Source organism: Rosa rugosa, chromosome 4 (genome assembly GCF_958449725.1).
Source record: "Rosa rugosa chromosome 4, drRosRugo1.1, whole genome shotgun sequence".
NCBI lineage: Eukaryota > Viridiplantae > Streptophyta > Magnoliopsida > Rosales > Rosaceae > Rosa > Rosa rugosa.
Genome location: NC_084823.1, coordinates 53,208,763 through 53,223,687, shown reverse-complemented (window position 1 = coordinate 53,223,687; position 14,925 = coordinate 53,208,763). Strand labels below are relative to the sequence as shown.

General features: G+C 39.9%; 1 protein-coding gene and 1 long non-coding RNA gene across 8 annotated transcripts; one reads left to right on the top strand and one right to left on the bottom strand.

Annotated features, from left to right (window-relative positions):
• The first annotated feature begins 1,394 nt into the window (after window positions 1–1,394).
• On the top strand, window positions 1,395–3,841 carry LOC133707084 (uncharacterized). Of its 6 annotated transcripts, none has more exons than XR_009844910.1 (4): window positions 1,395–1,909; window positions 1,992–2,106; window positions 2,761–3,479; window positions 3,753–3,841. It is a non-coding gene; the product is annotated as an uncharacterized LOC133707084 (long non-coding RNA). The 6 variants fall into 6 exon arrangements; XR_009844909.1 differs by lacking the exon at window positions 3,753–3,841 and having other exon boundaries at window positions 2,769–2,857; window positions 3,368–3,639; XR_009844908.1 differs by lacking the exon at window positions 3,753–3,841 and having other exon boundaries at window positions 2,761–2,857; window positions 3,368–3,639.
• Window positions 3,842–5,585: 1,744 nt separating this feature from the next.
• Window positions 5,586–8,977, bottom strand: LOC133743830 (uncharacterized). 2 transcript variants are annotated; one of them, XM_062171875.1, is made up of 6 exons: window positions 8,716–8,977; window positions 8,196–8,629; window positions 7,726–8,070; window positions 7,254–7,631; window positions 6,851–7,065; window positions 5,586–6,534 (listed from the first exon to the last, which is right to left on the bottom strand). In XM_062171875.1, the coding sequence occupies exons 1-6, from the start codon at window positions 8,859–8,861 to the stop codon at window positions 6,289–6,291; spliced, it is 1,764 nt and encodes a 587-aa protein (XP_062027859.1). In that variant the 5' UTR covers window positions 8,862–8,977; the 3' UTR covers window positions 5,586–6,288. The 2 variants fall into 2 exon arrangements, with proteins under 2 accessions (XP_062027859.1, XP_062027858.1); XM_062171874.1 differs by having other exon boundaries at window positions 5,592–6,534; window positions 6,851–7,071; window positions 8,716–8,975.
• Window positions 8,978–14,925: the final 5,948 nt, after the last annotated feature.

Genomic DNA, 14,925 nt, shown 5'->3' with positions numbered 1-14,925 from the left:
TGCCCGGATCCCACCAGCCACCGCCATCATCATCTGGCTTCCATAAATATATGGGCGCAGCCGACCATCTCGTCCCAGAACTCAAACCTCCTCCGGTCATCCCAACCTGAGGACCAATGATCTGACATGGATTGAAGACCCATCACCAACCGCAAGAACAGTCAGAGTAAAGAGGTCACAGCTAAAGAACACGGAGAGGCGGCGAGCGCGCTCGCTGTCACCCCCGAGGAAGAGACGAAAGAGAGAGAATAGACCCTCCTTCTAGATCGCAGGTGCAAGATCGCCGCCAGCCAGAGTTAGCCGCCATCGAGAGAACTCTCTCACAAAGAACAGAGAGAAAAGTATTGTTTTTTTTTTATCTCATGTATATGTCAACAGTAATGGTTAGCTTTGTTTCGTGACAGTATGATTGTTGGTATACTTCTTAACTGTGTGCGTCATATAATTTAGTTGATACTTATGTTATCATCAAAAACTGCTACCATATTAATGCAAATTAAGATGTTTTTTTTGCCTGAGTAGATAGTAAAGAGGAAATTTAAATTTGAAAAGCATTGAGTGTTGAGTAGAGTATGTTACAAGCCCAAACAATCATTGTATAGGGTTGATTTGGCAAAGAAATTTCAACTAGATCTCACCCTTAACCTTCATTTTCCTTGAATTCAACCCAACAGTTAAAAATACATTATACTTCCCATTTTGAGAGTGATATTTCAAAACTATTCAACTCTCTTGATTGATTTTGATGGTATAAATAAATTATCTTATTTTCTTCTAATATTAGTTGCGTGCAACAAATTTTCTTTTATGAAATCAACATGTTGACTAAATTCTTATGAACAACTTTCTCCTTATTTTTTCCATAACGAGCATGAGAAGGACGTTTGAATGGGAGCGTGCTTAGTACAAGTATGTCATAACAAGTCACTTAAATAAATAAAAATTTTCATTTAGGCCGGAATCATAGTCTGTCGTACTTTGTGAATGAACGTCATTTTAAAGAGGTACTTTAAATTTAATAATATCTGTGAGCCCCGGGAAAAATTTAAGGAATTAAGACGAGATTAATTTTATTTCTCGATAAGTGATAATGACACTTGAGAAATTTTCCGGAAAACTTTACGGAAGTGAATCTTCAATTTATTGACTCAATGTAAACTTTGTGTCACGACGAGTTCAGGGTAATTTTTGTAGAATTTTTCAGACGTCGAAACTATTTATTTTAAATTTCGGAAGTTTGAAAATTAAGGAAATGTATTTTAATTAAAGGAAATTCAAGCGGTTAAATTTGGAGCGTTGATCTCTACCACTGCTTCATCATGGTCGTCCACTGAGCCTATAAGCATGCTGAGATTAGAGCAAATGATCTAGATCACTCATTCACTCCAGAAATATCAGTGTTGGCGACCCGTTTCTCGGACTAGCGACCCACCAAGGAGACCAGATGGTATCTCCTCCGTCCGGCCACTTCTCGGTGGCGCACCACCTACATTAGGACCGCCTCGATGTCGCGACCAAACCTGTGGCCTGGGTTTCCACCGACGGGCTCCGACGAAGTCAATTCGAAGCCGTCTTTGGTTCCGAAGGTTTTCTTGTGTTTTCCGGCGACTCCGGTCGCCGATGATGACATGCAAGGTAAGGAAGTTAGTCTTCTCGTTGAGCTCTACGTTCTGGTATAACTATTTTTCGATTTCGATTGAGTTTTGAGAATTGATGTTTCGGGATTCGTCGACCTTTTACCGAGGTACTGGTCACGGCGGCTTTTCTGCACTTGCCGGCTTTTTCGATCATTGTTGGTGGTAAACTAGTTAGAGACTAGTGGAGTTGTGTCATAATTGGAACGAGGATGAATTGGAATTTGGTTTGTTCCGGCTGTTCTGCATGGAGGTATTATGCCATTATGGTGAAGGTAAGCTTCGAACTTTGGCTGCACATGGATTTCATATTTAATTGTGGTTCTGTTGACCAAAGGACAATTGTTGTTAATTTAGAATAAAGATGAAGGAGCGAATGAGCTGATCGAGTAAAGGGCATTGCAGTGGCTCTGTACCGTGTTGAGTTTGAGAAGCTTGGTTCATGAATGATTCCTATGAACTATGATCAAAGGTATAATTGTTATGCTTGAACACATACTTTGCATGTGATTATTAGTTATCGCAGGGTTTGGTCTGCAATTGTAGTAAATAGTGAAGAGTTAAGTGGACAAGAGATTGATTTGGATGCTTAATCATTTAGCTTGGAGTTGTGAATTTGATCTAATGTTAATTGTACGATTGGAAATCGATCAACTCAAAGTATATGCAAATTTTGTGTTTGGTCTGCGATCATTTCACTGTGTGGAATTCATGACTTTAATATCTAGTACTAAGTATGTCTTGAAAGTGGATTCATTCCAGTTATGGTTGTCACCCTACAAAGAAGGTGCTGGGTATTGAGGAACAAAGAGAAAGGACAAATTTAAGTAAAAGGTTTGCTGGGCAAAAGTTGCTTTTGGTTATTAAGAAAATGGTGTCCAAAGTAGTCAAGAGTACGGGTACTATATATGGAGATACATATGTATTGACATTGTTCTATCTTGTTATTGATCAAGAGGAAATTATCTTGAAAATAGGGTGTCCATAGTAAATTGGAAGATTTACAACCAACAAGAAAATGAATTCATTTTTGGAATAAATTAAACAAATAGATTTGGGAGTAAATGTCGAGTGTAAGAGAATAGAATTTTATATTAACACTCGACTATTATCATTGTCGGACTAGGACTCCAGTTACCCGGAATGCGAGTTTACTCGGAAAACAAGCTATGGTGGTGTTGGCCTAGAAAAGAAAATGAAGTCAAAGTTGCAATATATTCCAGGTAGGGGATTATGGACTCGCCTCAGTAATTTTTATGCATATATATTAAGGAAATTAATGATGCATGAAAAAGAATTTGGTTTTTATTTCATTTTCTATGAGTTATTATTTGATGACTTGAGAGTGAGAGGAGCATAGCGACTTCCTTGGGCTTCGATCCCCTAAACCTCCGGAGGGGCTGTATGGACTGAAGAGTGTCTGACATCCGTTGAGGTGTGGCACTGCTTCTAGGTGATACGGCGTAAGTGGACACTCTTGCTACACCTTACCGGTGTAAACGATATTAATCATGGTAAGGTTGTAGGCATAGCGATCGGTCATCAGGTCTGTTTCATTCCTTTGGGCCCTACTATATTTTTATAAACGAACTACGGTTTGTGGTTTCGAACATTTTTATCATATGCATCGTTTTTCACTTACTTTGCCGGCACCTATATTTTAAATTATTTTCGCACCTAGCTAGGGTAGAGTCTTATTGAGCAACGAGGACGAAAGCTCACCCCTACAATAGTTTGTGGATGCAGGTACTGTGTACGAAGACGGGACAGTTGGACAATGCTAAATGTGGCTTAATTACCCTGTACTTCAATTGTGTCATCGACGGAGTTAGATCCGTGTGACAGGTCTTATTTCCTCTATTCTCGCAAAACTTGTTTATCGAGTTTATGATTGTTTGTAAAATACTTCTTTTGTATATTTCTCGGACTTTGGCAGTGGACTGGACAAACATTCGATAATTGTTTTGAAATGACTTGTATTTGTTTTCTTTAAAGGATTTTAGATGGTTTTATAGTTTTCACCTCACTTCAACAACTGCTTTCGTGCTCAAGTTTGAATTCCTAATGTATGTACTAAAGCATTTTTTAACTTCCTTGTGTTGCCTTGCGGGTTCTTAGGACTTGAGTTAAGTATCTTAGCTTAGGTTCTAAGGGCACGCGGCACTGTAATGTACTCGGTTTGAAGAGGTGCAAATCGGGGCGTTACAATATCAATTTATATTTACAAATCTTAATATCACCGCATTCAACAAAAGTACTACCATATGAGCCACAAAACATCCATTTGATCCATTCGATATTCACAATTTGAAGTTTTTTTTTTTCAATAAGGCACAAAATTTGAAGTTGAAATTGAACGGCGAACCTTGACATGTAATGAAGAGTAGAAACAATCCAACACGTTAAAGCCAAGGATTTGAAGAAGCTTTTGCGTTTTGTAGGAAAAAGAAAAAGAAGCATCTATCTGAAAAGAGGAGATTAAAATCCTGTAGCAGCAAAGTGTGTTATGGTAAGCAGAAAAGGCCAAGGAGTGAGGAGGATCCTCCATGATTCCAATCCAAGGTGTAAAGGACGGAGGAACATGTTTGCAAATAGAGTATTGCCAGTGGGGACTAGGCCTACCCCATTCCCCTACCCTTTCCCTTTCCCACATGACACTTTGCCTAGCCTTTGCCTTGGCTCCTTAAACTGGGTAAGGTTTTTCTGTTTTCTGGGTCGAGTTCAATTGGTAAATTGGGTAGTTTCCATTAAATTCTATGCCAAGTAGCAATAGTGGTCCTTTGGAATTCATTTAGGAATAGGAGTATCCATGCCCTACTAACTTCTTGCAATAGGGTCACTAGATTAGATGTCATGTCACTATCAAATGCCTATGGCGGATTGCTCTCCCATTCTCAATGGGTAAGGTGGAGCCATAAACCGTGTGCAGTACTCTCGACTTCAATGAAAACATAGAGTGATTACTCGAAAGTTTAGATATGGAGCCCATAACGACAAAATGGCCACAAGTCTGTGCTCAATACTCTTCTGGCTAGATAAGTTTTCCAAGAATCAAAATTGTTGATATCGGTTTTTCCCTCTTCATTTCGACAGAAAGTTTGAGCTTGTTTTGTACTTAAGATTTAAGTTCATCATTATATGAGGGTAAAGAATTTATGCTAATAGACCAAATGATACTGAATATGTAAGAGGATTGATGTCCAAAATGTAGATGGGCTCTTGACCAAAAAAATGTAGATGGGCTCTTGACCAAAAATGTAGATGGGCTCTTCACCAAAAATGTAGATGGGCGGGCCATGTTTCAGCCCTTTGTATGTTGGCCCATGGGTCATGGAGTGACTGCCTCACCCATTTGATCTCGACCCACTGCGATTCTCCCTGTGTTTTATTTTATGAGAAATCTATTGCAGAGAAAACAATGGTAACGATAAGAGGAAGGTGACAAATGGACTGACCACCAACAGTGGAAGCTGGCTTTACCATTTCTCAAGGTACTATTATCATGAATTTTCTTGGCACTATTTTGATTATGGACTTGGTTCATCTTCACTCAGCACTCAGCAGTATAATTTCATCATGCTTTTGTTTTTTGGTCATGAAATTTTACCATGCTGGTTTGAAATATATTTGACCTTGTTTATCATAAACTCACTAACCCTCCAAACAATCAATTTGAGTAAATGACTTCACTTGTTGGCATATTTACACGGAAGATGGTATCGGAAACTTGATCTCTTTTATGAGAATGTTTATTTTAATGATGAAAAACATGACACAGTTTTCGTACACACGAGTATGCTAAGCACTTAGCAAATAGTATTTCAAACTCGTGGTAAACTGGTAATCAATATCTATGCTAAATTAGTCTCGCTGCTTGCAAATTAGAGCTTAGAAGTTTGGAACTGTAGGGGGATTGGAGCATGCAGGGATGATTATTATAGTTACTGTTATGTCCCCAAAGCAATCAAAATCAAAACCAAAGAGAACTCTTTTGTTTACATTCTACAAATGAGGTTGAGACATTTGGGATATTATGTCACAGTTTCCAAATTCCCATATGCTGCAAATGTGAACAAATTTTATATATTTCCTTTCCATAAATCATGATTGCCCAACTACAAGGCCATCAACTTTAGAAAGTCAAGAAATTAATCTCATCCATGCCCTAGTCAGACATCTTTGAACTGGTTGATTGATTTATTGGACTTTATTTCTATCCTTGGAGTGTAACATGTGCTACCTTTTTTATTCCCCACAGGCCACAGCAGCCTTGCTCTTCTTTTGATTCAGCTTAAATCTCCCTTCTAGTTCTAGATAAACCCCAATTAAAAAGCTAAAGCTAAAAGCTAAAGTCTCACCTCTCCCTCTATCTTCACGTTCCTTGCTTTCTTCTTTCACTTTCAATATTCATGAATCACATAAACCATCTTTACACTTCTCTCATCTCATGGATTCCAAATCTCCCAAATCCTTGTCACTCCACATGTGCTTGCTTTGATCTGTAGGGTCCCTCCTACCCTAGCTAATCAGCTCCATGCTATTGTGTATTTACAAAAGGGTACCTGGCTAGGATATTCATCTTGTTCAGCACTCATAGACATTGATCAGGATCTAGTCATCAAGCAATTTACATGAGATGGTGGTGGGTCACTGATCACTGTGCTGGGAAGAAAAGTGGTGTGGAATCTCTATGGTATTTTCCATCCAGGACTCTCACTTTGCTCATCTTCTCTTCACACCAATGCAGTTGCTCCGCACTCAAGTCACCCATTCTCAAAACCCTAGAGACCAGTTTTAGGTCAATTAGGCCAAGCAGTATCTCCATCTCTTCCTCCACCTTTAAGCTTTTCTTTCTCAAGCACTTGTGCGAACGGCGAAGGTCTTTGATCTTCATCTTCTTCTGCTCACCAAACGGGGAAGAGCAAAATTAAAAACACGGAAAAATCAAGTATATCCATGTGTACATAAATTAGAAAGAGTTGGTATTTATACTCTAAGAAAAAGCTGGTATTTATATAAAGTTATTTTGGACTCTAAAGGCAGAATTTTATCATTTACACTATAAGAGAGTCTATTTTGTATTCTAAATTTTATATTTTATCATTTTCAAACACTCACAGAATGAGTGTAAACTAACTTTCTAAGAGTGAATAATATCGCCTTATTGAATTTGATAATGATAACGTAGCCAAATATGGTTAATATATATAACTTACCTTTTGGTTAACTTTTTTCATGAGATTTAGAAGAGTTGGATCAACTGAACCTCTTCGTTTTCTCCTAAACATGGCTGATAACTTTTGGCAGGGTTTCTCTTTATCAGCCTTAAGAAATTCCATGAACGTTCGGATTCCATCTTCCATTATCATTAGAAACGCAGCTGAGGAGATTCTCGAGCCAAAACCTTCTTCCTTTTCATGATCATCATCTTCTGAAGCTTAAAAATAGAACAAAAGAATGCATTACTTAATTTGTTTGATCCCTATACTCTTTAATATGCATTTCTTGATACCATCATGGAACAACAACTTTAACTTTACTGCACATTCAATTTGTTAAAGAAAAGGAGGTGTCATTGTGAAATAAAAGAAGTTAAAGTGCAATTGACTGTATGAGTACCTCGATATTCTGGAACTTGAAGTAGCTTCGGTGCCAAAAGCCTCATCCTAGCGTAAATCTCAGGTCTCCGGCCCTGCTCGTAGGGCTCATTCTCTACATATCTCTGCAAAAGAACTTGGAACTGCTGAAACTGCTGCGCAATCTGGCCAGGACAGCCAGGGTCAAAATCGTGATGCGACGAGGCCCTTTTTTGCTCGAATTTCTTGTAGTTCCAGTTAAGTGCTTCCCACGTTATGCAAATTTGAGCAACATAAGCAGCCTCTAGTTCATGATAAGGGTTGTGACGTACGTCAGATGGCCGTTTAGTTGCTAATGAGATTCGATGAACAATCCTCTCTGAAATTGATCTTGGACAAACCTGAATAGACCTAAGTGATTCTGAAAAAAAAAATACAGGAGTTTTAGAGTCAAGCTAAGCTTTTAAACAATGTTTAGTACCAAAATAATTAAGTAACCAGAGAAATGAAATGACCTGTTTCATGGAGCTTTTGAGCACTAATTCTGTCTAGGTACATCATTTCTTCATCATATTTCTGAAAGACAGTGTAAGACTCCCACTTGGGGCAGCTTCTCCGTGATGAGGAAGAAAATGGATCTTCGGTCGCAGAACAATTGATTGAGCTTCTCCATTCAGAAGAGCTCTTAGAAGTTGATCCAACTGTCGAGTCACCAAAAATTTCATCCTCTTTGTTTTCTTGAACCTTGATTAATTTCTTGGTCTCCGACTGGGGCGGCCTAAATACTAGAAAATTTTCATCCCCAGATAATTTTGTCTCTGTATTGTTTTCGGTAATCTGATCAGAATCCTCATGATTATCTGTACAAAAATCATAAGCAATGTCAGACTGCAGAATGTATATGGAAGCATTAGAAGTACTACATGTGACTAGTTAGTGTAACTGTGTAACAAACTAAGATGTTGCTTCTCAGAATGTGACATACCATCACATCTTTTGTCATTTCTCCTCAACTCACTTCTGTGTAGTTCTATAGTGATCGGAGAAGTGGTCCAGACTTGATCATTCGGGACAGAATTGCAAACAGAAGCAGTATCTCTTACAGGGATTTCCTCTGCAATATGATCTTGTTCTGATTCTGAACCTTGTGACATATCATCTTGGTCTTCTTCAATTAGGCTCTCCCCGGCGCTAATGAACTCTTGATCAGAAAAACTTGATCGATCCCTCTGAAGGTTGTCGTTAGGCAAAAACTTTAGTGCTTCACCTCCATGAATGATGTCGGCCACCAGATGATTGTTTTCAGTGTAGTACTGATGACCATGAACATGAAAGCTGTGCCTTTCTTCTAATTCTTCTTCTTCTTCCTCCTCCTCTTCTTCATCCGAAAACAGATAGTTCTCGTATCCATTCTGGTTTCTGCAGAAGGAACACAACAAATTAAAGCATGAAAACTAGAAGAGTGGAGATTTACGATATTGCTAATAGCATGTAAACTGTAAGACCTTGGGAATATTGGGTTGCTGCCAACGAAGTAGAAGAACTTGGCAAGAACAATGGAGGAGACATAGAGGAAGAGAAGGAGGAGGTGGATGGAGGATGAAGTATTGTAGAAGAGCCTAGCAAGTGCTTCCTCTGTTGAACATGGCATTTTCTAATTCCCTTTGGTTCTCCAAAATGAGTTTCTATGGGGACTCCTTCACAAAGCAAAGCAAAGCAAAACAAAGTGGAGTGCTACCCCCTTCAAAAAGCTAAAGCGTGTTCTTTGGTTGCTTTCGTAAAATCTCTTCCTTGTTTTTGTTTTTGAACTAATGTCTAATATGTCCTGCAATCTTGTAAGTGTACTAAAAACCTTATTTTATGTCTTGATAACTAACCAAAAGATGAAGATATCAATTGATCTTACGATCCCGAATATCAAGTATATATAATCTTAGAAACAAGTGAAAAATTAAAGAATATTACAAAACTCTATACTATTCTTAATAACTATATTCGTAATTTCTTAAATAACATGACAGATTTAGATGGGTAGAATACATTTATTTGGTAGAGATTCCTGCTTTTATTTTAGGATGTTCTCTATATTTTTGAATATGCCAGCCTGCCAGGGGCGAAATAATATATTCATCACAAGTCAGAAATAGGCCGTTACATACCATTTCGCTGTCATTTAAGGGCATAGACAGACAAAAAGCTAGTGGTAGTACCCACAAGTGGTACGTACATATAGTCCTACTCATTACACATTCAATACGTAGAACTAGCGGATATCCTCCTTCGGTACTACTCCAGAGACGCTAAAGAGACATAAGGTGCACAATAGTGCTTAGGTTCCTAAAACAAAGGAAATTATTGTAACTAGACAAACTAATTAACATAGGGATGGGCCTAAGGAAAAACCCTAGCCCAACATATTCAGTTCAAGGCAGATCCAAAGAGGCCCATGCAAAAAGCCCAGCAAGTCTGACCGGGCCCAGGCCCAACCTTCATCTCCACACACGCCTGGCCATCGAACAGATTCAGCGCCGCGCCTGCTCCGCCGACCATGCCGCGCCTGTTCCGCCATGATCCGCCGCAACGAATCATCGTCATAGCCCAAATCACCTAGAAACACGTCGCCACACCTAGCATCACCACGACGTGCCCCGATCCAGAAGCTTGCAATCCCCGCCGCCGCAAAAAGTTAACCCTTCGCGGAAGGTCGTTGATCCAGCAGCAAACCGAGGTCCCAATTCCGCCTACATAGCCACCGCATATAGAGATTTCAAGCCAATCCTTCAGCCTGAGCCAACCTGCAAAAACCTCAAACAAGACCCCTCAAAAGGAGCTCCTCGAAACGATAGCCTTCATCCCCGTCCGGCAGCAGACCGCGCAGCGTCAGCGAGGCCAAAGGCCAACCAAGATGCCGGGGTCGCCACCGGACGAGAGCGATCAATTCGGTCTAGGATTGCCGCCGCCCCTAGGGTTTTGCGCTCTCGCTCCTCTGTTAACGGCCGGCTACAATTAAAAGATAAAATGTATGAAAGAGAAAATGTGAGATAGGATGTTCTCTATATGCTTATTCTAATTAGGGATTTAGATGCAATATCCCTCCTTGTATTCGACAGTTTCATTAATCAAGATTTGAGGGCAACTGCACCAGCCCTTTATTAAAAAAATAATAATAATAACATGACAAATTTTATTTTTAGGTTGAAAATCAAAGATTACAAATATCTTATATAAAATGTACATCGTAGAATTAGCGAGCTAGTGTATTTGAAACCATTGTTGTGGTTTTCATTAAGATTGCTTTTGAAAATTTTAGTCTTAGGTTGAAACTAGGTCAACCTTGGGATGAATTAAACTTCTTTTGCATGTGCATACAGTTTGTAAAACAAACTCAATGGAATCATTTGTAATGCGCTAGCTTTGTATTAAAAGTACAAAACCTTGTATTATAGTGTGTGTGTGTATACATTAGAAAACCTGCGTTTTCCTTCATTTTTCTCTTGAATGTAATGTAGAAAACTCTATTCTACAAGAAAGGGTCAAATGGGTTTATGATATCAAAATTAACTAATAATTAACTAAAAAAAAGAAGAAGAAGAGACTAAAACCAAGCCACACGCATTGGTAGACATGTATACATGCAACTTTTCAAAAGAAGTATTAAGATATAATTATTTTTATATTTGGTGTGTAGCTAGTTTAGTCGAGGCTTGAAGGTATTAGTATTCTTTGCCTCCTAAATTGTAATTGAATAAAAGAGCCTTTTGTAAAGGGTAGGGGTGGGCTGTAGTCAAATTGGCGATTCTTTTAGAAATCTTCCTAGTTGTTTCTTTGTCTTTAACTTTGGCACTAAGATTTCTCTGCAGAAGTATTTGTCCATCAACTCAGAGGTTGATTACAAGATGAGTCACGAATCAAATAAAAAATAATCAACATTATATTATCGACTAAGTGCTAAAATTCCATATGATCTTTGATTTTCTTATTTTTTATTTTTCTGGTTTGAATCTTTCAAATGCTTTTGAATACTTTGGAGATCATGAGGTTTTTAGATATTGGACTACATGCTCAACTTGTTTTGCAAGCCCAAAAGACCAATTTGAAGTAGCCTGAGTCTTCAAGCCTTTCAACGTATACATACTTATTGTTGGAGAGAAAAGATCCCACATTGGAAAAGTGACAAATAAAATATAACTTATAAGTGGGTGGATCTCACCCAATTGTATCGAGGCATTTTGTGATTAAAATCCAACACCTATTGGGTGGTTAAGTTGGGACAGTATCGGTACAATGGTGGGCCACGGGCCACGCTTGTCGCTGTTTAACATGGTATCAAAGCGGGTCATTCTCCAAATTGCGTCTCCACGTAGGCACGTATCATGAGCCCAAATTGGGGTTCCTTGTGTTTGACACCAATTTTGCTGCAGCTGGTCAACAGTCTCTTTTTTGCCCGGGCGTACCAGCACCGTTCGGGTGCAGTCGTTGGGGGTGTCCCTTGACCTGACTTCTTTTGAGCGACTGTAGACGAGGAGAGCGCCAACCTCGTCGCAGGATTCTTTGTGCCTCGTGCTGGAGGACTTTGTCTTGTGTCACCAAGTCGATACTCAACGTTGTAGGTTAAGCAGAGCGAAATCACCGGGAAGTAGAGAGAACTTGCTAAAGCGTGACTTTAGCTTGGTTGGTTTGCGAGGGCGTTACCCTTGCTTGGCTGGTTCCGTAACCATTGTGGTCGCGGTACTATAGTCGACTCCCGAGGAGACTAGGACCGAAGCACGTTGACAGAGGGTTTGGTGGCACTGACAGTCGGCTATTGAGAAGACTAGGACTGGAGTGTGATCACCGGTAAGAGAAAGAGATGAGTTGCTCTTAGAGAGGGGTTGCTCTAGAGAGGCTTGGATAATCTTAGAGATTGTTGTTGTGAATTGTGTGTTTCAGTGATTCATTGTAACCTCTATTTATAGGCTACCATGCCAAAGTAGTTGGCCTTAAACAAATGATAGTGGAGCATTAATTGGAGATAAGAAATGATGAATTTTGGAGATAAGGAAGCATAATTGGAGATAAGGAATGATGAATTTCGGAGATAAGGAGATAAGGAAGCATAATTGGAGATAAGGAATGATGAATTTTGGAGATAAGGAAACACTTTCGGCTCCTTTATTCCTTCAATTATATCTCCATCAAGAATTCGGATTTTGACTGTGACTTCTTCATAACAAATGTTCCACTATGAGTTTAGATCATCCTGGTAAAATTTCAGAGCTTTTGATATAGTGGTTGGGCCGGAAACGCTGCTGGACCTCTTACAGGTCCAGTTTTCCAGTTTTGCTTCTGCAAAAGATTGGACTGATTGTTTGAAGACTTTCCACTCAAAACTAGCTCTGATACTCTTCATAAGAAATGTTCCTTGAGATGTCTAGATTTAATCTGGATAGTTTTAGCTTATTTGGATTTCATTTGGTTAGTCTGCCGCCCCTCCTTCCTTGTTTAGCTTGGTTTCTCCTAGCCGAAGTAGGAAAATGTGCTAAAGTTGACTTTTCATGCTTCCATTCTTCCATGCTTCCATAGTAGGCTTTATTTAGCCTCTAAATAATATATTTCGAACTTGTCGACAATATATAGCTTGAGCCACTGACATTGGCTCAATTTCTCCAAGACGTGCCTTGTTAGGCCAAAATGCTCATTTTGGGTCCAAACATTGCCCCCCAGACCTCGAAGTCAAAGGTCTTCGTCTTGACTGAAGAGGTCTTGAATCAGCACTACTCTTATAACGTTGTTGCTCTAAAGCCACTTGTATTGGCTTGACTGTTTCCATATAGGCCTCTAAATAGGCCATAAAGCTTGAATGCCATAATCTGAATTGCCTTTGTTATGAACTGACGCTTTCTTTGCCAAGTTTATTGCCCCCCCATGGATCTGATGTCTGGTATGCAGTGAATTGGTGAAACTTGGGAAGGTTGTAGGAGATCAGAACTTTAGCGTGCCCCCCATGCGAAGGAGACTGCTTTTGATCGCGAATGAGGATCCTTCTCTTCCTTGGTGGTAGCTTCGCCATGTGTATAGCAACAAGTATCTGCCTTGTTCACTGGCTCTCTGTTGATTTTCTCAAATGTAGGTGTTGGAGCCGCTTTCCTGGCTAGATCAAGGCCTATAGTACTTGGCGAAATAAGATGCAAAATCGCAAACTGTTTGCTGTCATTTAATCCTTCGCGAGTCTTATGCCGAAGAGGATGATTGGATCATGGCTATCGACATCATGACGTGTGACCAAGTGAAACCACCATATCTGCTGCAACTTTAGCATCTAAAACCGCATTGGTTTTAATCATGTTTTATTTAAAAAAAAAAACATCAGGCCACTATGCTGGCCCTGCGGTGGTAGGAAAAGGTGGAATATCTTTACTGTCGCTTTAGATGCGATTCTCAAGATGGAATAATGACTTATTAATTATCAACTAGGGCCACTCACTGACCCAACTAATAAATTAATCTCCAGAAATATCTGAGCTATAAATCAAGGTGTAATGGAGAAGTATCTTCACTGTCGCCTTAGATGCGATTCTCAAGATTGAATAATGACTCATTAATTATCAACTAGGGACACTCACTGGCCCATCTAATAAATTAATCTCCATAAATATCTGAGCTATAAATCAAGGTGTAATGGAGAAGTATCTTCACTGTCGCCTTAGATGCGATTCTCAAGATGGAATAATGACTAATTAATTATCAACTAGGGCCACTCACTGGCCCAGCTAATAAATTAATCTCCAAAAATATCGGAGCTATAAATCAAGGTGTAATGGAGAAGTATCTTCACTGTCGCCTGAGATGCGATTCTCAAGATAGAATAATAACTCATTAATTATCAACTAGGGTCACTCACTGGCCCAGCTAATAAATTAATCTCCAAAAATATATGAGCTATAAATCAAGGTGTAATGGAGAAGTGTTCCTTGTGACCTAGAAATGGCATCCAAGAAACCATTCGTTACCGATCAGGCAGATGAAATCACTGAGAAAGCCGCATTCACCTGGCGGACTAACATGAGTGTTCAATGTAGAAGTCAGACCGGAGAGGAGAAAAATCGACTGATAAGCTTTGGTGGAGGTGATAGTCAAGCGAGTCTGGGTCCCACACCTCGCGATCGTTTGCTAGATGATGCTATGGCCTATTATGGACTTCCCATCCGCCGTCCCATAGCGGCTTTTCTCCGGTCTCCTGCCGATCTTGGAGGTTGGGGCTAGAAACATCATAGAGTCAAAATTGGTTTCTGGCCCTCAATCCAACCTCCTGATGTAGCCTGGTACAATGAGGTTCGTGCCCGAGATTTGGCCCGCTGGCGCGCAGTAGCCATTGCGGATGCTATTGACTTGTGTCTTCAAATTCTCGGCGGCCTTAATCGCGCTCCTCTCGCCGCGGCCTTTTGCTTCTGGAACACCGCCAGCAACACTTTTGATTTCGGCTTTGGGCAGATGAGTATTTCCTTATTGGATATTCTTGCTATCACGAGCCTACCTATCCACGCGGCATCGTATGTTCAAGGCCAATTTGAACACGAGAAACTCCCGCTGCAGATGACTCAGACTGGTCGCAGCATTCATAGCAGATCTTACCCGTCTTGGCGAAATTACTACCGCGGACATCATGACGAAACCGGGGGAATTGCCTTCCTCGAGTGGTGGCTCTGTAAGTTTATTTTCTGTACTTCTGCTGGTAA